At 37.7% G+C, this 23390-nt stretch overlaps 1 protein-coding gene across 2 annotated transcripts; it reads left to right on the top strand.

The window, feature by feature from the left end:
- Positions 1-13205: 13205 nt before the first annotated feature.
- Positions 13206-23081, top strand: LOC110800254 (serine/threonine-protein kinase SRK2A). Of its 2 annotated transcripts, XM_022005557.2 has the most exons (9): positions 13206-13770; positions 13854-13928; positions 14148-14249; positions 14341-14394; positions 14546-14638; positions 14779-14871; positions 15380-15484; positions 15574-15672; positions 22354-23081. In XM_022005557.2, exons 1-9 carry the CDS (start codon positions 13651-13653, stop codon positions 22687-22689), a joined length of 1077 nt encoding a protein of 358 aa, XP_021861249.2. In that variant the 5' UTR covers positions 13206-13650; the 3' UTR covers positions 22690-23081. The 2 variants fall into 2 exon arrangements, with proteins under 2 accessions (XP_021861249.2, XP_056696534.1); XM_056840556.1 differs by lacking the exon at positions 13206-13770 and having other exon boundaries at positions 13879-13928; positions 14123-14249.
- Positions 23082-23390: the final 309 nt, after the last annotated feature.

Consider the following 23390-nt stretch of genomic DNA (forward strand, 5'->3'; position numbering starts at 1 on the left):
CTGAGGAAAGCGAGGAAGAATAGCATATAAACCTCACTAACAGTCTGCTAATCATTCGCTCAAACATCCTGCAGTTTGATATTTTCCTTTGTGTAAGGTTTTGTGTAAGGTTTTGTGCTTATCGTCTACAACTCTATGGTCCTAGGAACTAGAAAGAAATACGGGACATTGATATCATCTATGATTTAAATTGACTTTTCAATTAGTTCCATTACTTTTGTGACTTATTTATCTACTTTTGAAAATGTGATGCAACTTGAGATTTACTTTTAAATTAGTTCCATTTACTTTTCTTAGTTATTTATCTACTTTTGAAAATGTGATGCAACTTGAGATGTTTTGGAAAAACCTATTAGCTCAACTGGTAGAGCACTATGCAGTTGCATAGGGGATGTAGGTTCGATTCCTACATAGGTTGTCTCTAATACTAAACTTTTTTTATAAAAAAAGAAACTCAAAAGTAAATACAAGAAACTAAAAAGTAAATCAAAATACCTCAAAAGTAAATCATAATAACTAAAGAGTACATCAAAATGTTTCGATGCGGCAATTGCTAATGATCGAGCAAAGAAACTCCAAGTCATTAACTTTCATCAATCTACAAGCTGATCAAAATTATAAGAAACAAGTATATGCTCGGAGGTCAAAGTAAAGGTTTTTGAATTAAAAGTAAGTAAAACAATACAAAAAGTAAATAATAAAGGTAGAAAGCTAATTAGCCAACACATAATAATTAAAATGTAAAAAGTAGACCAAACATGGTTAACCATTTCAAGAACTTCACTATTAATATAAACACACTGTAAGGTAATGTCGAGCGCATGTAGGATATGTATTCCTCATCATAATGAGATGAACCTACGTGGGATTCGAACCCACATCGTTTGTGCATTCGCACTAATGCTCTACATATTGAGCTAGTAGGATATGTTCTCTCGGAGTAGGAATACTTAGAATGAAATAATACATTTTACCTTTTAAAAGTAAATATTTTCAAATTAAAAGTAAGCAAAAGAATATAGAAAGTAAACCAAACATCATTAACCATTTCAACAACTTCATTATCAATATAAACAAACTATTGTTGTTCGTTAGAATAGAAGCAACATCAGCGGCAGGAGTATCATCAGTGGCTTGCGGCCATGCTAAATTATGCATCCCGAAAAGTTCAAATGCAGATATTATCAATTTCTAGAAAATCAGTAAAGTTAATCATTGGTGTTCTGCTAGAACGAGGAGACCAAAGGAAAAACAAGGAGCAACTACATAAACCCCAACACACCCTAGTACCAAAGAATCTGACCAGTTCCTAGAAGTGCAATTACTATCAGTTTATAATTTTGCAAGCTGAAATGACCAAGATGAAGGAAATAATGCCCTTGGTCCAAGTATGCATTCTATGTTAAGTCTAATAAATGCGGTTCAGTATTAATTGACAAGTTAATAATTCAGTGAGATCAAGTGAGCTGAATGCCTAGCTAGAGGCCGCTTCAGTTCAAGTGGAATTAATGATATTAATCCACAGCTTACTCTTGACTGAACCCGTAGGGTCACACAAATAGTACGTAAACGGATCAAGTATCTAATGACATTAGATACTCTATCTATGAATATTCGGAACCGACGGATCTTGGTTTCAGTGGGAGCTAAGATCGTCACAGGCAAGAAATGAATACTCCGGAAACGATGATATTGCCAGAAACGGAAATATGGATCGTATCGGAAATATAAATATTATCCAAGTCGTAGATGTTGCCGGAAACGGAAACATGGTACGTGTCGGAAAATATTATCGGAAATGGAAATATTGCCAGAATCGGAAATATTGCCGGAAACGGAAATATTGTCAGAATCGGAAATATTACCGGAATCGGAAAATAATTCCGGAAACGGAAATATTAAATATTTGTTCGAAACGGAAATTAATTCCGGAATCGGAAATATTGAATATTGTTCGTATCGGAAATGAATTCCGGAATCGGAAAATTTAATCGGAAGCGCATCGTACGAATAAGCATCGGACGAGGCCTGCCGGACGAGGCCCAGCACGAAGCCAGGCCATCGCCCAGCAAGCCAAGCGCACCGCACAAACAGCAAGGCCAGGCCCAGCAGGCTGCGCGCAGCGCGCACAGCGCGCACAGCACGCGCAGCGCACAGCGCGCACAGCGCGCGCAGCGCACAGCGCGCGCGGGCGCTGAGTGGGCTGCTGCTCGCGCGCACGCATGAGGCCCATCGTGGCTGTCGTGCGTGTGTGTGCAAGTGTTTGTGTTCGTGCACGTTTCCTAAAACATGCAGAGTTCGGTTGATGATTAAATTCCTAATTCTATTTGATAAATTAATTAAATTAGAGTTCTTGTAGGATTCTAGGTTTGATTAATTTGTATCTGAATAGGATTTCGATTCCCTTTCCATACCGCTATAAATATGAGGCTAGGGCTCACAATTTATAACACAAGTTTCAAAGTATTCAAAGTGAGTTTTGAGAGAAAAATTCAGTCACACATTTGCCTATAAAGTGCCGAAAATAATAGTACCTTAAGGGCGATTCTAGTTGGTCAATCTTAAGGCGGATCCGGACGTGCTGTGGACTATCTACGGAGGGACGACACTTGGAGTCCTAAAGACTTGTTCTTGTTCGGTTCGGGCGCAGCTAGGGAAGGCACGCAACAAAGAGTATGCATCTATTCTATGCTAAATGATTATGTGTAAATAATATGTTTTCCTGGGTTTATGGTTTTTTCCGCATGATTTATGAATTGTCATATGTATCATAACCTAACAGTGGTATCACGAGCCCCTTATTATTTTCATAATCTAAATTGCATGAACATGGTTAAATATTACAAATTTGCAAGAATTAAAAGGGGTGATTAATTTTCGTAATTGTTAATTAATTGCAAATTGCGTTTATTTAATTATACGTACGCAGTTTTTCGGCAGTTTCTTCGTTACTCATCCGAATTGGGTGATTTTTGTGTCAATTCCGCATGTAAAAAGCATTCTAAAATTTTAACAAAAATAGTATTTTTCTGCCGAACCCAGAATTCTCAAATTCGAAGCCTAACTATGACTTTTCGAAGGTTTTAGTTTTTCGAATGCAAAATTTCGTAAATTTAAGATGTTAAATTAAATATTTGCGATTCTTGTTGATAAATCTTGAATTTTTGATTGACCTACTGCATATGTTTAACAAGTTTGAATGCCTAGTCTTGTTAATTATGCAATCTAATTTGTAATTATGATTAATTTGTTGAAAATTAGAATAATTTAGAATTAATTTGATTTTCATAATTAATTGTAATTTAATTAGAAACCTATGATTAAAAACCACCATAAAAATTGTAAATTTATGATAAATTTTAAATTTTTATGACCTAGACTTGAATCCATAACAATCGGAAATCAATTGGATAATAAATTTTCGATTTTTCGCCCTAAAATTATGAAATTAATATTATTTATTAATTTGTCATTAATTTTAAATATAAATTTTAAATTTTATGCGATTCGTTCATAAAACTTGCACGCACGAAGCAATGGACGCTTCGTGTTACCCTTAAGGGGTGTTGTATAATGCGGGCATGCGACGACGAGCAAGGGAGCTCGTCGCCCGTGCGGCACGAATGCAATGAGCAAGGGCGTAGTGCACGAGCACAAGGCAGCAGCCCTGCCTTGTGTCGTGTGCCATGAGCAATGAACGAATGGGCATGGGCGAAGAGCGAGCCAAGGCAGTCGCGTGTGGGCAGCAAGCGAGCTGCGCCACAACGCGCGCTGCCTCGCACAAGAGCGCGCAGCCTCGCGCGCAGCGAGCGCAAGCTCGCGTGCCACGAGCGCTGCGCCCAGCATTACTCGCGCGCACAGCGAGCGATGTCGCCCGCCCAGCGAGCGATGTCGCGCCCCAGCGAGCGATGGCTCGCGCGCACAGCGAGCGATGTCGCGCGCCCAGCGAGCGATGTCGCGCGCCCAGCGAGCGATGGCTCGCGCGCCCAGCGAGCGATGTCGCGCGCCCAGCGAGCGATGTCGCGCGCGCACTGCGAGCGATAGCTCGCGTGCGATGAGCGCTGGCGCGCGCAGCGAGCACCAATGCGTGCGGAGGCTTGCGATAGGGAAGCAGCAGCTATGCGACGAGCGCATGGGCTGCGCGCACATGGCCAGCAATGGCTGTGTGCGTACGGCCCATGGGCGTGCAACGCGTAGGGTGTTTGCGTTACGATTAGATCGTTTTTGAATGTTTAATTTGAAAATTTCAGTTCACGTAATTTTAATTAATTTTAAAATTAATAATTTGAATTATTTTCTTGGATTTTAATTTTGAATATTATAATTATAATAAATGTTATTTATTCTAATTATTTTACTAAAATTAAAATCATGAATTAATTTAAATACGACTGAAATTAAATTAAATTTTTGGATTCAATTATAAATTGATATGAGCTTTAAATTTTAATTAAATTTGTATGTTTCCGGTTGGACTAGAATTACATTTTTATGTTTAAAATTGGTAAAGCATATGAATTTATTGGTTTAAGTGGGAGCGCTTTTTAGTCATAAACTCTTGATTAGGTCTACAAATCCTTAAGATTAAAACAACTTGATTAGAATTAATAAGGACTGAATAATTGGTAGATTATTGGTGCCCTTGATTAATTGCTGCAAATGTTTACGTGATGCATAATGTGTTTTACTAACCAGCTATGTGGGCCATTCATGATAATGAATGGGTGAATGGTATATATTGTATATGTACTGTTTTGCAGGTTATGAAGTGACTAGTATGGCCCAAATAGGATAGAAAATATGGTCTGCGTACCATTAATTTGAATGTAATTGGTCTAAAGTACCAAAGTTATTTTTCAATTCAAATATGGTCTGCGAACCATCAAATAGTTGTAATTAGTTATAGCTTATCCTATTTGAAGAAAATGGTGCCTCCCACGGAGATTTTCAAGACGGACTTTGAAGTCAAAGCTTCAAGATGAAGTCGGGCCATACTAGATCACAAATATCTTATGCATGTTTTAAGTTATTTATTGTTTTAAATATGTCTTAAAATGCATGAGATCAAAAGCTTGATTATGTTGCATGATTAAGGATTTTAGTTCACTTAAAATCTAACCAACATAGTAAGAGCCTTAAGTTCCAAACTTAAAAATTGAGTTAAAAGGTGCCATGCCAAAATATACACTTGCTTGGATATCCTTTACATCAATCTAGTAATAGTTTTCGCTCAGCGAGGTGTTACTTATTGGTCCTAAAGGGGCAAGGTACACAAATAATTGTGAGTACATGTTAGTTTTGGTGAAACTCAACGATATAAGTAAGGAGTCCTTTTATGTCGTGGCAAATTCGATAGGTTTACCTAATAAGTTCTTAGACGTACCTATCAACCAAGAATAGTTTCTAGACTATTAGCAAAAGGCTTTTGCTTACCTAAGATGTTCTAGGATTAAGTCGACAAACTGTGCTTAGTTCTTCAATAATTTTAGGATCTTGGAATCATTTTATTCACACCTGCCGGAACACATAACTTGAATAAAATGCTTAATAAACATTGAATTATGCATGTATGCTAGAATTTAAGTTTATTAAGAGAAACTGTGAATGGTTATTTATTTGTTTATTCTTTTCAATTGTAGTTTTTAATATGGCAAACAACAATTCATTCAACATTCGATCAATTCTCGAAAAGGAGAAGTTGAACGGGAAAAACTTCCTTGACTGGCAAAGGAACTTGCAAATAGTTCTTATGCAGGAAGAAAAGGAGTATGTCCTAGATGAGGCGATGCCCGAAGCTCCAGGCGACGGGGTCACTCAGGCAGCCCTCAATCGTTGGATTGATGCCAACAAGGATGTGAAATGTCTAATGCTCGCCACCATGAGTGCGGATCTGCAGAAAACGTTCATCAACTCAGATGCTTTCACAATCATCAGTGAGTTGAAGAACATGTTCCAAGATCTGGCTCGAGTCGAAAGATTCGAGACTCATAGGCAAATTCTTGAGACCAAGCTTAAGAAAGGCGAGCCCGTAAGTCCACATGTTCTCAAAATGATTGGACTCATTGAGAATATGAGTCGGCTGGATCAGCAATTTTCTCAGGAAATGGCTATAGACACCATCCTCCATTCTCTTCATAGCGGGTATGATCAGTTCAAACTGAACTACAGTATGAATAGTCTGGACAAAACGCTCACTGAGCTTCACGGTATGCTGAAGACCGCTGAAAAGACGCTCAAAAGTGATAAGCAGGATGTGCTTATGGTGCGTGGGGGCAAGTTCAAGAAATCTGGAAAGAAGAGGAATGCTAAGAAAGGTGGCAACAAGGCCAGCCCAACTAAGCAAACTGGCGCCAAATCTGCAAAGAGGAAGGTCAGTCAACCCACTTCTGAATCCGAATGCTTCTACTGCAAGAAGAAGGGGCATTGGAAGAGAGATTGCTTGAAGCTAAAGGAAGATCAGAAGAACGGAACAGTCGTTCCATCTTCAGGTATTTTCGTTATAGACTGTATACTTGCTAATTCAACTTCTTGGGTATTAGATACAGGTTGTGGCTCACACTTATGTTCCAATCCACAGGGACTAAGAAGAAGTAGAAAGTTAAGCAAGGGTGAAGTCGACCTACGAGTGGGAAATGGAGCACGGATTGCTGCATTAGCTGTAGGAACTTACTATTTGTCGTTGCCCTCCGGGCTAGTTTTGGAACTGGAAGAATATTTCCATGTTCCAAGTCTTACTAAAAACATCATTTCAGTTTCTTGCTTAGATGCTAAGGGATTTTCCTTTATAATAAAAGACAATAGTTGTTCGTTTTATTTTAAAGAGATGTTTTATGGATCTGCTAGATTAGTCAATGGACTTTATTTATTAGATCACGACAAACAAGTATATAACATAAATACCAAAAAGGCCAAAAAGGATGATTCAGATCTCACCTATCTGTGGCATTGTCGATTAGGCCATATAAACTTGAAACGCTTAGAAAGACTTCAAAGGGAAGGAATTCTAGAACCATTTAACTTAGAGGATTATGGTAAATGCGAATCATGTTTACTTGGCAAAATGACAAAGCAACCTTTCTCTAAAGTTGGAGAAAGAGCAAATGAACTATTGGGTTTAATCCATACAGATGTATGTGGACCAATGAGTACAAATGCTAGAGGTGGTTTCAGCTACTTTATCACTTTCACTGATGACTTCAGTAGGTATGGTTATGTCTACCTAATGAAGCATAAGTCTGAATCCTTTGACAAATTCAAGGAATTTCAGAGTGAAGTAGAGAATCAATTAGGCAAGAAGATCAAGGCACTGCGGTCTGATAGAGGCGGTGAATATCTGAGCTATGAATTTGATGACCATCTGAAAGAATGTGGAATTCTATCAGAATTGACTCCTCCTGGAACACCACAATGGAACGGTGTGTCAGAACGGAGGAACAGAACCTTGCTAGACATGGTCAGGTCAATGATGGGTCAGGCCGAACTTCCATTAGAATTTTGGGGACATGCACTAAATAAAGCTGCACTCACTATAAATAGAGCTCCGTCTAAAGCTGTCGAAAAGACTCCATACGAATTATGGTTTGGAAAGCCTCCAAATGTGTCTTTTCTTAAGATTTGGGGATGTGAAGTATACGTCAAACGATTAATTTCAGACAAACTTCATCCAAAATCTGACAAATGTATCCTTGTGGGCTATCCAAAGGAAACAAAGGGGTATTACTTCTACAATACATCTGAGAACAAAGTGTTTGTTGCTCGAGATGGTGTCTTTTTGGAGAAGGATCACATTTCCAAAATGACAAGTGGGAGAAAAGTAGACCTCGAAGAAATTCGAGTCGAACAACAAACTCTAGAGAATGCTCAAGATGACATTCAAGATGAAACTCAGAGATCTTTAGAAGAATCTGGTGAGAATCATGGTCAATCTAGAAATGTTACCCCGCGTAGATCGCAAAGATATAGATCTCAACCGGAAAGGTACTTGGGTATTTTGACGAACGAGAGCTATGACGTTCTATTACTTGAAAGTGATGAACCTGCGACTTACAAGCAAGCTATGACGAGCCCTAGTTCCAAGCAATGGCAAGAAGCCATGCAATCTGAATTAGACTCCATGTCTGAAAACCAAGTATGGGATTTGGTCGATTTGCCAGATGGCTACCAAGCCATTGGAAGCAAATGGGTTTTCAAACTGAAAAAGGACAAGGATGGGAAACTTGAAGTTTTCAAAGCTAGATTGGTTGCAAAAGGTTACAGGCAAGTCCACGGTGTGGATTACGATGAAACCTTTTCACCAGTTGCAATGCTAAAGTCTATTCGAATAATGTTAGCAATCGCTGCATATTACGATTACGAAATATGGCAGATGGATGTCAAAACTGCTTTCTTAAACGGCGTTTTAACAGAAACTGTGTTTATGAAACAACCTGAAGGTTTTGAGGATCCAAAGAATGCTAAAAAGGTATGCAAGCTAAAGAAATCAATCTACGGATTGAAGCAGGCATCCAGGAGCTGGAATATACGTTTTGATGAAGCAGTCAGTGACTTTGGTTTCATCAAGAACGCGGACGAATCTTGTGTATACAAGAAGGTCAGTGGGAGAAAAATTGCTTTCCTAGTATTATATGTCGACGACATATTGCTTATCGGAAATGACATTCCTATGTTGAACTCTGTCAAGATTTGGCTTGGGAAATGTTTTTCGATGAAGGATCTAGGAGAAGCACAGTACATATTGGGCATCAAGATTTACAGAGATAGATCTAAAAAGATGATTGGACTTAGTCAAAGCACTTATATCAATAAGGTGCTTGATAGGTTCAAGATGGCGGACTCCAAGCGAGGCTACCTACCCATGTCTCATGGAATGACTCTAAGCAAGACTCAGTGCCCAAAAACACTTGATGAACGTAGACGAATGAATGGGATTCCATATGCATCATTGATTGGTTCAATAATGTATGCTATGATATGTACACGCCCGGATGTTGCGTACGCACTCAGTGCTACGAGCAGATACCAGTCAGACCCAGGAGAGGCGCATTGGACTGCTGCCAAGAATATTCTGAAGCACCTGAAAAGGCACAAAGATGACTTCCTGGTCTATGGTGGAGATGATGAATTAATTGTTAAAGGCTATACGGACGCAAGTTTCCAAACCGACAAAGATGATTTCAGATCACAGTCTGGGTTTGTCTTCTGCCTCAACGGAGGAGCAGTAAGCTGGAAAAGTGCTAAGCAAAGCACCATTGCGGATTCTACAACTGAAGCGGAGTACATTGCTGCACATGAAGCAGCAAAGGAAGCTATATGGCTAAGGAAGTTCATAGGAGAACTTGGTGTAGTCCCCTCCATTAAAGGATCAATAGCCCTGTATTGTGATAATAACGGAGCTATTGCACAGGCAAAAGAGCCTAGACACCACCAGAGAGTCAAGCATGTACTTCGTAGATTTCACCTTCTACGAGAGTTCGTTGAAAGAAAAGAAGTCGAGATAAGCAAAATTGGAACTGATGACAACATATCAGATCCATTAACTAAACCTCTGCCGCAAGCGAAGCACAACTCGCACACTGCAGCTATGGGAATCAAGCATATTGGAGAATGGCTTTGATGTCTCTGTTTAATGTTTTAAAGTTTTAGAGTTTAAATCTTTGTAAAACATTATTGGTTAATCATTCACAATAAATGAAAGGAATTCATTTTTCCATTTAATTTGTGGTTTATTAAATGATGAGTCCCTTCAATTTGACGATATATTCAAGATAGACTGTCAGGACCAGTCCTGTGACTAAGAAATGTCTATCAAGTGAACTTGAATGTCAAAGGTTGAAAATGGTCCCTAATCGGAGTTTTCTATAAAATTGGACGCATAGAAAACGTTAGACGATTAGAATGCAAGATGACTAGTAGTTCTGTTTCTTGAACTATGTGGACATGGCAATGTCATAATCATTTGCATAGATACTTACTTTGGGAAGACTAGTATCGGACAAGACCTATGAAACTTTACTGTAAGAGATGAAAGTCTGTCATAAGTAAATTTCATTAAATTATTAGACACTAAATCCTCAATACCTGAGTGATTTGAGATTACTTGTTTGAAAACTGGTTGCTTTGACGTTGACCAACCGTCGCACCGTAAAAGGAGGCTATAAAGGCAACGCTCAGGTAATCACCTATCAAACGAAGTCTAATCTCAAGATCGCAAGATTGGGATTGTCCTCCCATAAATCGGGATGAGATGCTTAAAAGTTGTACAAGGCCACTCGGAGAGCTAGAAACTGTGAAATGCATGGCCGTGCTCGGATGAATCATATGCTATGATTATCTGTTTATTTGATCAGTTGAACTCTGAAACCGAGGAACACCTCTGGACATAATAAGGATGACAACTCTTACCTTATGTTCAAGAGCAAGCATCGAGCGACAAAGGAATTAGGAAATGCACACTTGTCCCTAAGGACAAGTGGGAGACTGAAGGAAATAATGCCCTTGGTCCAAGTATGCATTCTATGTTAAGTCTAATAAATGCGGTTCAGTATTAATTGACAAGTTAATAATTCAGTGAGATCAAGTGAGCTGAATGCCTAGCTAGAGGCCGCTTCAGTTCAAGTGGAATTAATGATATTAATCCACAGCTTACTCTTGACTGAACCCGTAGGGTCACACAAATAGTACGTAAACGGATCAAGTATCTAATGACATTAGATACTCTATCTATGAATATTCGGAACCGACGGATCTTGGTTTCAGTGGGAGCTAAGATCGTCACAGGCAAGAAATGAATACTCCGGAAACGATGATATTGCCAGAAACGGAAATATGGATCGTATCGGAAATATAAATATTATCCAAGTCGTAGATGTTGCCGGAAACGGAAACATGGTACGTGTCGGAAAATATTATCGGAAATGGAAATATTGCCAGAATCGGAAATATTGCCGGAAACGGAAATATTGTCAGAATCGGAAATATTACCGGAATCGGAAAATAATTCCGGAAACGGAAATATTAAATATTTGTTCGAAACGGAAATTAATTCCGGAATCGGAAATATTGAATATTGTTCGTATCGGAAATGAATTCCGGAATCGGAAAATTTAATCGGAAGCGCATCGTACGAATAAGCATCGGACGAGGCCTGCCGGACGAGGCCCAGCACGAAGCCAGGCCATCGCCCAGCAAGCCAAGCGCACCGCACAAACAGCAAGGCCAGGCCCAGCAGGCTGCGCGCAGCGCGCAGCGCGCACAGCGCGCACAGCGCGCGCAGCGCGCAGCGCGCGCGGGCGCTGAGTGGGCTGCTGCTCGCGCGCACGCATGAGGCCCATCGTGGCTGTCGTGCGTGTGTGTGCAAGTGTTTGTGTTCGTGCACGTTTCCTAAAACATGCAGAGTTCGGTTGATGATTAAATTCCTAATTCTATTTGATAAATTAATTAAATTAGAGTTCTTGTAGGATTCTAGGTTTGATTAATTTGTATCTGAATAGGATTTCGATTCCCTTTCCATACCGCTATAAATATGAGGCTAGGGCTCACAATTTATAACACAAGTTTCAAAGTATTCAAAGTGAGTTTTGAGAGAAAAATTCAGTCACACATTTGCCTATAAAGTGCCGAAAATAATAGTACCTTAAGGGCGATTCTAGTTGGTCAATCTTAAGGCGGATCCGGACGTGCTGTGGACTATCTACGGAGGGACGACACTTGGAGTCCTAAAGACTTGTTCTTGTTCGGTTCGGGCGCAGCTAGGGAAGGCACGCAACAAAGAGTATGCATCTATTCTATGCTAAATGATTATGTGTAAATAATATGTTTTCCTGGGTTTATGGTTTTTTCCGCATGATTTATGAATTGTCATATGTATCATAACCTAACACAAGATCCCACGACTGCCACGTCTTATCTCCGTGGAGATTTCTCCTTTCAATTTCAACCTCCACTATGTATATCTCATGCTTAATTAACTAAAATGCAAACATGTTTAATCAGAAAATAAAACTGGAAGAAGCATAAATTAATATAAACAAAAGAACAACTTGATCCCTATTTTGTAGAGACCGATGTTACTCAGACTGAGTAGTAAGTGTCTGAGATTGGTACATATCCAAGAGACTAGGCTATTTTATTTCAATAATAGAATTCCATGTTTTAGCCGAAGATCCAACACGAGTGCTTGAAGTTAGAATAGCACAGGCACAATTCACAAACACAGTTTCAAGATCCAGAAGCATAAAAGCAAAAGGCAAATATCAAAAAAACTTGATCGCTACAGGCCAATGATAGCAATAAATCAGAGTCCTTGAAATAAAGACACTTTCTACTTACATTAACTCGTTCCACTCAGAGCGCCACGTAGGATTATGGGGAGTTTTATAGAGAACATTCAGACATCCACGTTTCACAAGAATCATACTCATGGGTTTCCATTTTAGGTGAGCTTTTAGCCCTTTAATTTGTTTCTTTTTCAATAATCAGACTTTTCCCAATTTATATTAGTTAAACTACTAAATTGGTTTACAGGGTTGGCGGCTTGGCGCCACGAGCGAGTTGTTCATTTGCCGGGACTCAAAGGTATCGTGTTATCCATGTATTGAATTGTGATCCCCCGACTCAACGGAAGAAGGTTGTGATTTTACTTCATGTTGTACTAGACCTATATTGTTCATGCATTGTTGATTTTATTGTTTTTGGACAAGAATTAATAAGATGGTTGTTTGGTTAATTTAGCTTTTTTGTTGGGACGTTATCAAAGGTTCAAGAGGTTGTGAAGATGATGGAGATTAGTTATCACTGTTTTTAGTGTTTTGGAAATTATTTTATGTGTTGATTACCTCTGTTCATTGGTCGTTGCAGGCGTATTTATTTATATCTTCACAAATAGTTTCGGGTTGTATGATTGTGGAGCCAATTAACACAGTGCACAAACTCTTTTCAGACTCGCTAATCTCATTAACGAAGGCTATTTAGGACGAGCTCAAATCTCGTCTTTTAAGTGTAGTATTATACAACATGGTATCTAATTACCATAAAAAAATAACAAATCATGCATTGCCTCTGTAATTTTATTTTATTGATCTGTACATCACACGGACTTAATTGTAGTTAGTCAATAGTCCTTACTCCGTACTTCGCACCACCTGAAATCGTGAATATCTCTTGTACTGTACATGTGAATGACACAATGAACGAACCAAAGAAGGAGTACTCCGTAAAAAAGGTGGGATGTGTAAAACATTCCTTCCTTTTCACAGACGAAAGTTCCCTTGTTCCAGCTACAGAAACAAACCACCCTATTTCCTTTTATCATTTAGAATACAAAAGGAATCTTTAATCTGTTTTTCCCTCTTTCTCTCTCCCCTATCAGCTCTCAATTATGCTTAATTCAACCGTTAATTCTTCTGATTTCTCACCTTTTTCTGCTCTATAATTCCTCGATTTCTCATTTCTTGATTTCTTCACTTTTTAGGGAAGGTTTTTTTTTTTTTTTTTTTTTTTTTTTTTTTTTTTTTTCGTTTTGGTACTCGAATATGAAATTGAAGCCTTTCTAATTGATTCCGATTATAACAAAATACTTAATTGAGGTTTTTTTTTTTTATTTTGTTGATTTTATTTTTGTTTTGAGTAAATTGAAGTGTCTGAGTAGCGAAAATGGAGAAATATGAGTTAGTGAAGGACATAGGATCTGGAAACTTTGGTGTTGCTCGTCTTATGAGGGATAAGGAAACCAAAGAGCTTGTCGCCATGAAATACATCGAGCGTGGTCCTAGGGTATGGTATTCTTATCGTTAGAATTTTGACAATTTGTTTTGATGATTTTGTAACTGTTTATTCACTGTGTGTTTTGGGTGCAGATTGATGAGAATGTTGCAAGAGAGATCATAAATCACAGATCGCTTCGGCATCCCAATATTATTCGGTTTAAAGAGGTTAGCTTAAAAGTATCTAATGTACTCTGTCGGTCCTGAAGTAATCATTGCATTGATAGTGTAATTTGAACTAGCATTGTGATAAGTCTGATAACTAAATCCGGAGAGACCAATAGTCTAATTGAAGAGCTTCATAATGAATGTTTGCGTTGATAATGAATGTTTGCTGAAACTTTTGACGAAACGGAATTCAGGTGATGTTCCATGTGCTTATTGTAGGTTATATTGACCCCTACACATCTTGCTATAGTCATGGAATATGCTGCAGGAGGTGAGCTTTTTGAACGAATCTGCAACGCTGGAAGGTTCAGCGAGGACGAGGTTATTCATGATGCTCGTCTTTTGAACTTATAAATGTTATTCAAAATTACCAAATTGCTTTCCTGGTTAATGAGTTTTGTTGCATTTTCAGGCTAGATATTTCTTCCAACAACTTATATCAGGTGTCAGCTATTGTCATACGATGGTAATGATTTTTGTTGCTTTTGGGTTGTGTAAATGTTGTACGCTGCGAGAGGTTTATGTGCACTTTTCGTGGGTGACATAGAACAATGTTTACTGAGTGCTATACCAGAAATAGAGTTAATGATTTTATGATTATATGAATTTTGTTCCAGCAAATATGTCATAGAGACTTGAAGCTGGAGAATACCCTTTTGGATGGAAGCCCTGCACCTCGCTTGAAAATCTGTGATTTTGGATACTCAAAGGTGAAACATGTTTGCTTCTGCATGTCCTTGTTTGAACAAATGAAATTGGACGTTGTTTAAGTTCAGTTTGTCGTGCCTTGGTTAATAGTTTCACAGTAATCTTTATATATCTAACTTCACATGTTTCTTCTAAATGACAGTCATCACTTTTACATTCAAGACCCAAGTCGACTGTTGGAACTCCCGCATACATTGCTCCAGAGGTTCTCTCACGCCGTGAATATGATGGCAAAGTAAGCCGTGCATTTATGTATATTATTGCCGTTACATGGGTATTCAATTTAGAATATGTTTGCTTTTGCATGTTTTTATTTGAACCAAATTATATAGCTCAGTTAGAAAAGACAGTTAGCACAAAATCATGGGGAACTTTTGCTATCGAAACAAAGGAAAGAGCTCTCTTACTTAAGGTCATCCGTGAAGAATACTGAGGCCGTTGCAAATAACCTTTTATGTTGTGCTCTGCGTAATCATATTTTCTTCTTCATGCTTTTATCTATCGCCGATTCGCCGCACTTCTTTTTAGCCAGTGTTTTATGAAATAATTATTGTTATTCACTATAGCTTCATGATATGGTTGTATTGCAAAAATCTCAGCGTAAAAACTAGATGGTTTTTCATCCTTTTGTCTCTCTTGTACGAGTAAATTATATGAATTATTTATGTTTTCCCCAAATTGTGAATCTTCACGTTAGCACGCATCATGCTTTTTAATTTCACATAAACTATCTTTCCTTTCAGATGGCTGATGTGTGGTCATGTGGCGTTACACTTTATGTCATGTTGGTTGGAGCTTATCCTTTTGAAGATCAGGAAGATCCAAAAAATTTCAGGAAGACCATTAATGTAATTTTTAACTCTGTTATATCATCATGGGGTGACATGAGATTGTGTGTTTTTTGAATAATTATATTTTTAATTCTTGTACTTTGCAGAGAATAATGGCAGTTCAATATAAGATTCCAGATTATGTTCATGTTTCACAAGACTGCAAACAGCTTCTTGCTCGTATATTTGTTGCCAATCCGTCTAGGGTATGTTATGTCAACTAAAATAGATGTTTCCATTACTTTTATGGCATGTTTTAATCATTTTCGTAAATGTTATTACTTAACCTTAATATCTCCAACCAGATTTGTCAACATCTTTTAGATGCTTTGTGATATTTAATACTTCCATCTTAAATAGCTTATATTGTAGCAGAAATTCTTTGTCTAATGTGAAGATTGCCGTGTGTAATTTAGCATTATCTAGTTGAGTGTTATACAATTTTCGATTATTGTTATAGTCTTTGGTTTGATAAATTATGAACTCTATTCATTGAATTGAGATTGCGCCTGAGATTCAATAAAAAATACTTTCTCTGTTCTTATTTACATGACACAATTGGGTTATAGACAGTATTCAATCAAGCTCTTTTGACTTCATTTTGTGATTTATACTTAAGAAAAAACATAGTTTTATGGGGTCTTATTAGATTCGTCTCAATAAATATTTTTTAAACATCAACTTTTTATAATTTTTTCTTATCCATAATTGAAGATATTAGTGTTTGAAATCATGCATCGGCAAACGTGCCTAAATAATTGTGTCAATTTAAAAAGAACGGAGGAAGTAGCACTTAACTTGTGATATAACTTTAAATGTTGATAGTTGATCCGAAGAGACGAATACAAACTTTGGTTTACATGGGTAATGCATTTTATAGTCCAGGGGAAACTATTTTGATGAGGCGCACAATTTTTTTTCCACAATTTTTAATACTTTTTATTAAACGTGTTGTCATGTGCTAACTCGTTTGTGTAAGGCTAGTCATGCACGCACTATGTGCCACTCGATAAGCCTCGCGTCAGGCTTCCCCAACAACCTTGTGCCTAAGTTTACCTCGTAGCACGACTCCTTTGTGCCAGAGATATCAACCCTTAGCCATACACTCTTGGTGCCTAGCTACCACGATTATGACGCTCTTGGTCTTAGATTAGTGAACACACGAGCAGTGTGTCACTTATATGTCTGGTCACTCACTTAACGCACCTGCTACATTCTTAGTGAAGGAAGTAGGTAGAGTTGGAAGAGAACACAAGTGCTTTTCGAGATGCTTTGTTGTATTAAACTCTCAAACTTTAAATGTACAAATGAGCCTTGGTGCCTATCTATAGGCTACGATCCCCTAAGTCTAAAACTTTACATGAATATCCTACCATTCTCTAGAATGTCCCCACTTCTTAGGGAACCTTTCATACAAGGACGTACCTAGACTCTTCTAGATACATACACAAATATACAAGAGTGTTCTAGATTTCTCTCATCTAGAACCTTCAAAGAACATCCATGGTAAACCCAGGCCCAACCTGGGCTGCCTTCTCTAATACAAGCCTTTCTGGGACTGATATGGGAAATCCAACCTGACCATCATCTTCATTGGGCCAAAATAGGTGGGACCTCAAGTTTCATCCCCAACGGACTTCATTTTATCCACCAAACAACCCATTATTATGTTACTACAATGTGGGTGTTCACTGGAAATTTATGGCTTATGGCAAATAAACCTCTTTAAGGAAATGCGGGAGCAGCAATATGTGATGTTTGTGATGCCTCAACGACTAACACATTGCTTCATGCAGTGGTGCACCATTTTTCCTAGTGATGCCCAACGCCCCAAAGGCTGCTGCCTGTGATTGGGTGCGGGAGACGATGCGTGACAACACTCACTTCAATTAGACCTCCCTCAAGGAAATCCCAACCGCATTGGTGTGCCTTTATCCTTTTTATTCATTGTTTAATCACGAGATATCCGTAGTCATTTAAAGATTGATCGTAAAAGAGTTTTAATTTTCATGATTACCCTGTGTCCCTCAGCACCCTCGTGATTTTGATTCAGTTAGCACTACGTGTTTTGGAAAGAAGCATCGCACTGGTTTTTGTATGTGCTGAAAAACAAAATGCTAAGTGGTAACACATACTAGCTGATTCATGGTAAACAACAGGTAGGGGTGCTTCATTAGCGAAGAATTAAGAATTATGAACTAGTAATAGACAACATGATTTCTCTCTCTTTAAATAAGGATTTTGGATCATTGCGAAAATGGGGGTTTACCATGTAGGGTCTCTCTTTTATTTAAATCTTGAAATGCTTCTCCCCATTTCTGGATTTCCAGAACTTGTTTAAAACATTAAACATTTCCAAATTTCCTCTTTATTTAAATCTTGAAATGTTTCCCCGGTTCTCCCCATACCGGGACTTTCAGAACTTGTTTAAAACATTAAACATTTCTAAATTTCCTCTTTATTTAAACCTCAAAATGTGTCTCACCATTTCCGAACTTGTTTTGAAACGGTAAACAATTTCAAAATTTCACAGACATTGTTTAAATGGTGTAATGTAATACAAATGGATAAAGGTGATGAGATTGGTTGGAAGTGGTTTATTAAAGATTGATTTGATTAGTTAACCCTTTCTATAGGTAAAAAGGTTTTTTTGCCAAAGAAGATAGAATTGATGCTTGGGTACGTTTTTTTTAGTATAAAGCTGTGATTATGTTACTACAGCTGCTGAATAGCATGGTAAGAATTTGGCTCATCCGAGGGGTGAAGTCAAAGAGAGACAGACTAGGTCTTGGTTCAGCCTCTTCTGTTTAAGGGCAAGGAATAAGAGGATGAGATTGTTAGATTAAAAGATTGTAAATTACTTCGATTTACAGCCAGTTCAAAGTTGATGATAGTTGGAGGAGGGAGGTTATAATAAATTACTTCAATTTGCAGCCAGTTCAAAGGTGATGGTAGGTGGAGGGGGAGGTTGTAATAAAATCAATTGATGATAATGTAGCTAATGACTTCAAGGATAAGGTTGAAAACTCAAAAAGCTAGCAAGATGATTCTTGAACCATCTATGGTGATGGGAAGTCCTAAAGAGCAAGAAAAGAAGGAAATGATAGGCAGAGGCAAGGATTATAGTGATCTTGGAGGAGAGGGAAGTGTTATCATAGTTTGGAGGAGGGTGCACGAGACACTATTTTTATGAAGTTGGCTCGAGGGAAGGGATCTGTAAGGAGCCTTGAAATTCCTTATTAGGAACTGCCGCTGTAATATTTAGCAAACGAGGCTCCCTTATCTTTTTATCGTAGACCATAGCCAAGAATTTTGAAATTGTTAAGGCTAGAAATGAAATGAAATGACATGCGAAAGATTGCATGTAAATGGAAAAGCAGGGAGTAGGTGAATTCGCTATGTTGTGTGGTTTAGATGAAGCGTTAGGAGAATGATTAAAATACATCTGAAATCTATCTTATACTTCCTCCGTTCTTTTTTAAATGACAATTATTTAGGCAGCTAATGCACGATTTCAAATACTAATATTTTCAATTATGGATAAGAAAAAATTATAAAAAAATAATATTTAAAAAATATTTATTGAGACGAATCTAATAAGACATTAAGACCCCAAACGACTATGTTTTTTCTTAAGTATAAATCACAAAATGAAGTCAAAGGAGCTTGTATAAATAGTGTCACCCAATTGTGTCATGTAAGTAAGAACGGGGAAAGTATTTTCTTAAAAAACACACTTCTTTCGTTCTCTTTTAGTTGCAACGTTTTGACTGTTTTGACTTTTATGCTTGCTAATGCAAATATTTGACCATAAATATCTCTATTGTGTTAAGTAAAGGTTATAAAAAGTTGATATTGTGAAAATATAAATCGAGATAAATCTAACAAGATCTCACGTGAATACGTTTTAGTTTATGTATGAAACCATCCAAGCCGCTCTAAGGAGAATATATGAATAGTCTAAAAGTCAAAACATTGCAACTGAAAGAGAATGGAGAAAGTATATTTGTTATGGAGTAGTTTGGGCTGCAACTGTCCATTTATTTTATTCCCTGGGTTGTCTTTGTTGATTTTAACGATGTTTTATGAAACTAAAGGGGGAATAAGTCATTGTTGTGTGATTCAGATGAAGTGTTAGAGCAGGTATTTGAAAGCGAACAACTAGAATCAATCTTAATTTTAAAATAATGTCTTATTGCCCATGCTTTCTTTATCAACTTTTTGTATATATTTTTTCTGATTGAGGATAGGGTAATGGGAAGTAAAATTAGAATGTTGGAGCTGATGGTAGAGTTTGTTGGCCAACTGATTATTTTTATATACCTTGGTGTTCTGTTTGGTGATTTTGGCGATTGAAAAAAGACTTGATAGGGCCCTTAAAATATAGGAGTGGCTGGATTTATATTGGAGGTTAATGATGCAATTATTAGTGGGGGGAGGAGGTATGACCATGCATCTTTATATTGACCTGCACCCGATTACCCCCACCCTATCCAGACTTGGAATGTGTCCGAAATAACATGACTTCATACAGACCCGAAACAGTATTGACTTAATATAAAAATTGGCAATAATTGTCACTAGAATAACTTGAGTTCATATAAAATAAGAAAATTAGCAATAGATCTGAATACGACTTTACCTGAATAAAAACTGAATTAAATGACTCATTAACCAAAGAGTGACGTGAACCAAATCCAACATGCATGACCCATTTTCCACCTCTATACCTATCGTCATTTGCAATAGCATCCTCCATCACTCTGCCCAAAAAAAAAAAATCTTTTTAAATCTAAGTGGCTGCAAAAGGACTTTGAGAGAACATGGAGTATGAGAGAAGGCATGTGAAAATGTGAATTGAACCTAAAAGATATTTGTGCAAATATTGTGGGATGCCAATGGGTTGGACTATACAATCGAACCCAAACTCGGACTACGGGTCCGACTCCGAAAGTCCGAAATCCGACCCAGTCGAACTAAGCCACTCTGACCGGTTCATCGTTAAAGTATATGTAACAATGGCGATATTCCTACGTAAAATTGATTTTTATAAAAAAATTAAATGAAAATCCAACAATTATTCATCCAAATCTTCTCATTTAAGCATGACAAAGAAATGTTAAGCATTTAAGAGTCTCCCTGTCTAAGACCTCTCTTTCCCGCAAGGGGAGCTAGGGATCACTCTCCAGTAGCAACAGTAGCTGCAGTAGCTGCAGGCTTCCAAAGCTTACGTTTGCTACAAGTCACTGAGCCCCAAAGATGAGACTAGGAGAGTTGCATGCTCAAATCCAAAAAGTAAAGCCACCACTTTGTAACTAGCAAAGTTGATACTTCAAAAAATTAAAACTAAAACTTTCATAATTTTAATTAAAGTTTCAGATCTAGTTATTACATTAACCTTAACGCATTGAGTAATTATAGGTAGAACGCAAAGGTGGAGCAAGTGTTATTTGGTGCTTGTATGTTGACATTTCATGTGGCCATCTATCTTCAATTCTTTGACCTATATCATGGAGCGAAGGGAGGTTATTTATTTTAGTTCACTAGAGTAAGATAAAAAGTTGTTGGAGAGATAGGAATACAGTGGTGAACTGTATTCTGTAACTTCAAATACTGGATTTGAGAATTTGGGTAGAGGAAGGAGGAGGGATGACTAGGATTGTGAACAGCATAAGCAGAACACGGATTTTATAGTCAAGGATATTGGGGGAAATTTTATGGAAAAATAAGACTCATCTAATGAGTTATAATGGGTTGTTTTCACAAGTTGTTCACATCAAATAAGCCAATGCCTCCATGGTGCCTTGAAGATGATCGATCCTTTTCTCATTGAAACTATGGTGCAACAATTTACTAGACTTTACACTGGGGATGAAGTAGAAGTACCTGAAAGTCAATGCATTTGTGTAAGTCCTGAGCCTGCTCTTGTTTCTAAATATTTGGGGTCTAGTTTTGTAATTATGTTGATCTTCTATTGATAAAAGATGAAAACAAGAACCAAATACCCATTCTGAGTTGTAAACTTGTAATGGTATCGCTTCTTTTATGTAGACCTCTACTGTTTGGTTATTGGTTAGTGTGTTTCTTGGGAGGGTAATAACAGAGAAGGGGGACACTTCATATGGGAATGTCATCATTTTAAATTAGTGAATACTGCATATCTGGTGTCTGTTCTGTTTTATTTTTGTCTTTGACAGACACATGGTGGATTTCATGGATACACTCCTACAAAACTTACCTTGACCGTACTTAAATAGGTATGAGAAAAGCAAGAAATTTAGTTTAAGAGTACATTTGAATTTGGCATTGTTACGAGTTGGATGCCTACCGTACGTAAGTTCCTAAATGCAGTATATGATCGCCAAGTGCACTGTACTTAATAAAGTAGGATCAAATATCCCCAAAGGGAAAAAAAAAATTCAATAATAAGAACTGGAGTTTCAGCTTTGCCCCTACGTGATTTAGCCATGCTCTAAATGTGGTATATGATGATGTGCAAACAGCAAATGGGTAGTGTAATGATCGACGGTACAACCTTCTGGTGATTGTGGTTAAGTAATCCCTAGAGTGTAGGGTTCGCTAACATGAATAAATATTTCATGTCTCCTTTATCCCTTCCCTTCAGGTCATCTTCAATTTAACATCTTAGTTTTTCCAGCCCTTCAGTCTACGAAATATCCCTCCTAATGATGCTTTGGACATGGAATTTCATCTGCATTTTGTTTTATTTGAATGTCGTAGAATCAAGTGTGCTTGTTTGCTGAAAATGGTTGGTTTGTCAGAGTCCATTATCTTCTTAAAAATCATTGTGCTTGCTGAAAACTTCTAATTTTGTGCAAGGAATTTTTTTTCTCTGACACTGCTGCTTGTGTATTTACGTTTTGTAGAGGATCTCCATCAAAGATATTAAAGCCCATCCCTGGTTTCTAAAGAACTTGCCGAGGGAGCTCACAGAAGCACATCAAGTCGCATATTATCGGAGGGAAAATCCAACATTCTCTCTCCAAAGTGCGGAGGAAATTATGAAGATCGTTGAGGACGCGAAGAAGCCACCTTCTGTCTCGCGTTCTGTTGGACCCTTTGGTTGGGGTGCAGAAGAAGATGGTGACGAGAAGGAAGAGGCTTCCCATGAGGAAGAGGGAGAAGAAGAAGAAGAGGAGGAAGAGGAAGAGGAAGATGAGTACGAGAAGACTGTAAAAGAGGTGCAGGCATGGAAAATTTAAGTCTGAATGAGTAAATTTGTATTCAAGAATGAGGAGCATGTTTGAAAATTTTAGTACCAGTTTTAAGAGTGAGTTTCATCTTGAGATTAAAAAAGGTAATAGTTTGTTAAGGTTGTTTGATCAAGTTCAGGAAAGTTATGTCATTTGAGTCTAGTCCAACTCGGGATCTCTTCAAAATAAGGGTTTGTAAATAAACTTGTGTAATTGGTAATAGGGGTATATGAGTTTAACTGTAAGACGGGGTTAAGTTTTGGTCTGCGCTTTGTAAAATTAAGAGCCTTCTATTTGTGAAGGTTGTTATATTTCTGTGAACCTAATAAAATAGTCATGAAGGTGTGAATGTGTGACTTAAGCAGCTGAGTTTGTTATAGAAAGAAGGCGTTGGATTGTAATGGAGCATTGTCTAGTTGATGGCCATGGCAAAAGATCATGTTGATCATCAGATTATATGATTGTTTATTGTAATTTCATATCAGTTTTTACATGCTTTTTTGAATAAACCTTGTTCTAAACTTGATCTAGTGATTGATGTGGTTTGTATTTGAAAGGTTAAATTCGTACACTAAACAATGTTCACCAACTAATGCGGTTAGGAAAGTCACACTCATGCGGTTAGGGCAGTCATGATCTTTAATAAAAAAGGCTAGAGCTTAGGGCACAAGAAGAATTTCTTGTTGTGTATAAAGGTATGAGATGTAGCG

This window comes from Spinacia oleracea, chromosome 3, assembly GCF_020520425.1.
Source record: "Spinacia oleracea cultivar Varoflay chromosome 3, BTI_SOV_V1, whole genome shotgun sequence".
Classification (NCBI taxonomy): domain Eukaryota; kingdom Viridiplantae; phylum Streptophyta; class Magnoliopsida; order Caryophyllales; family Amaranthaceae; genus Spinacia; species Spinacia oleracea.

What these genes read in the sequence shown, in the direction of transcription:
- LOC110800254 (XM_022005557.2), top strand. Translation starts at nt 13,651, where the DNA reads ATGGAGAAATATGAGTTAGTGAAGGACATAGGATCTGGAAACTTTGGT. An exon ending in GAAGGTTCAGCGAGGACGAG is followed by an intron (nt 14,250 to 14,340) that starts GTTATTCATGAT and finishes TTGCATTTTCAG; the next exon opens with GCTAGATATTTCTTCCAACA. An exon ending in ATTTCAGGAAGACCATTAAT is followed by an intron (nt 15,485 to 15,573) that starts GTAATTTTTAAC and finishes TGTACTTTGCAG; the next exon opens with AGAATAATGGCAGTTCAATA.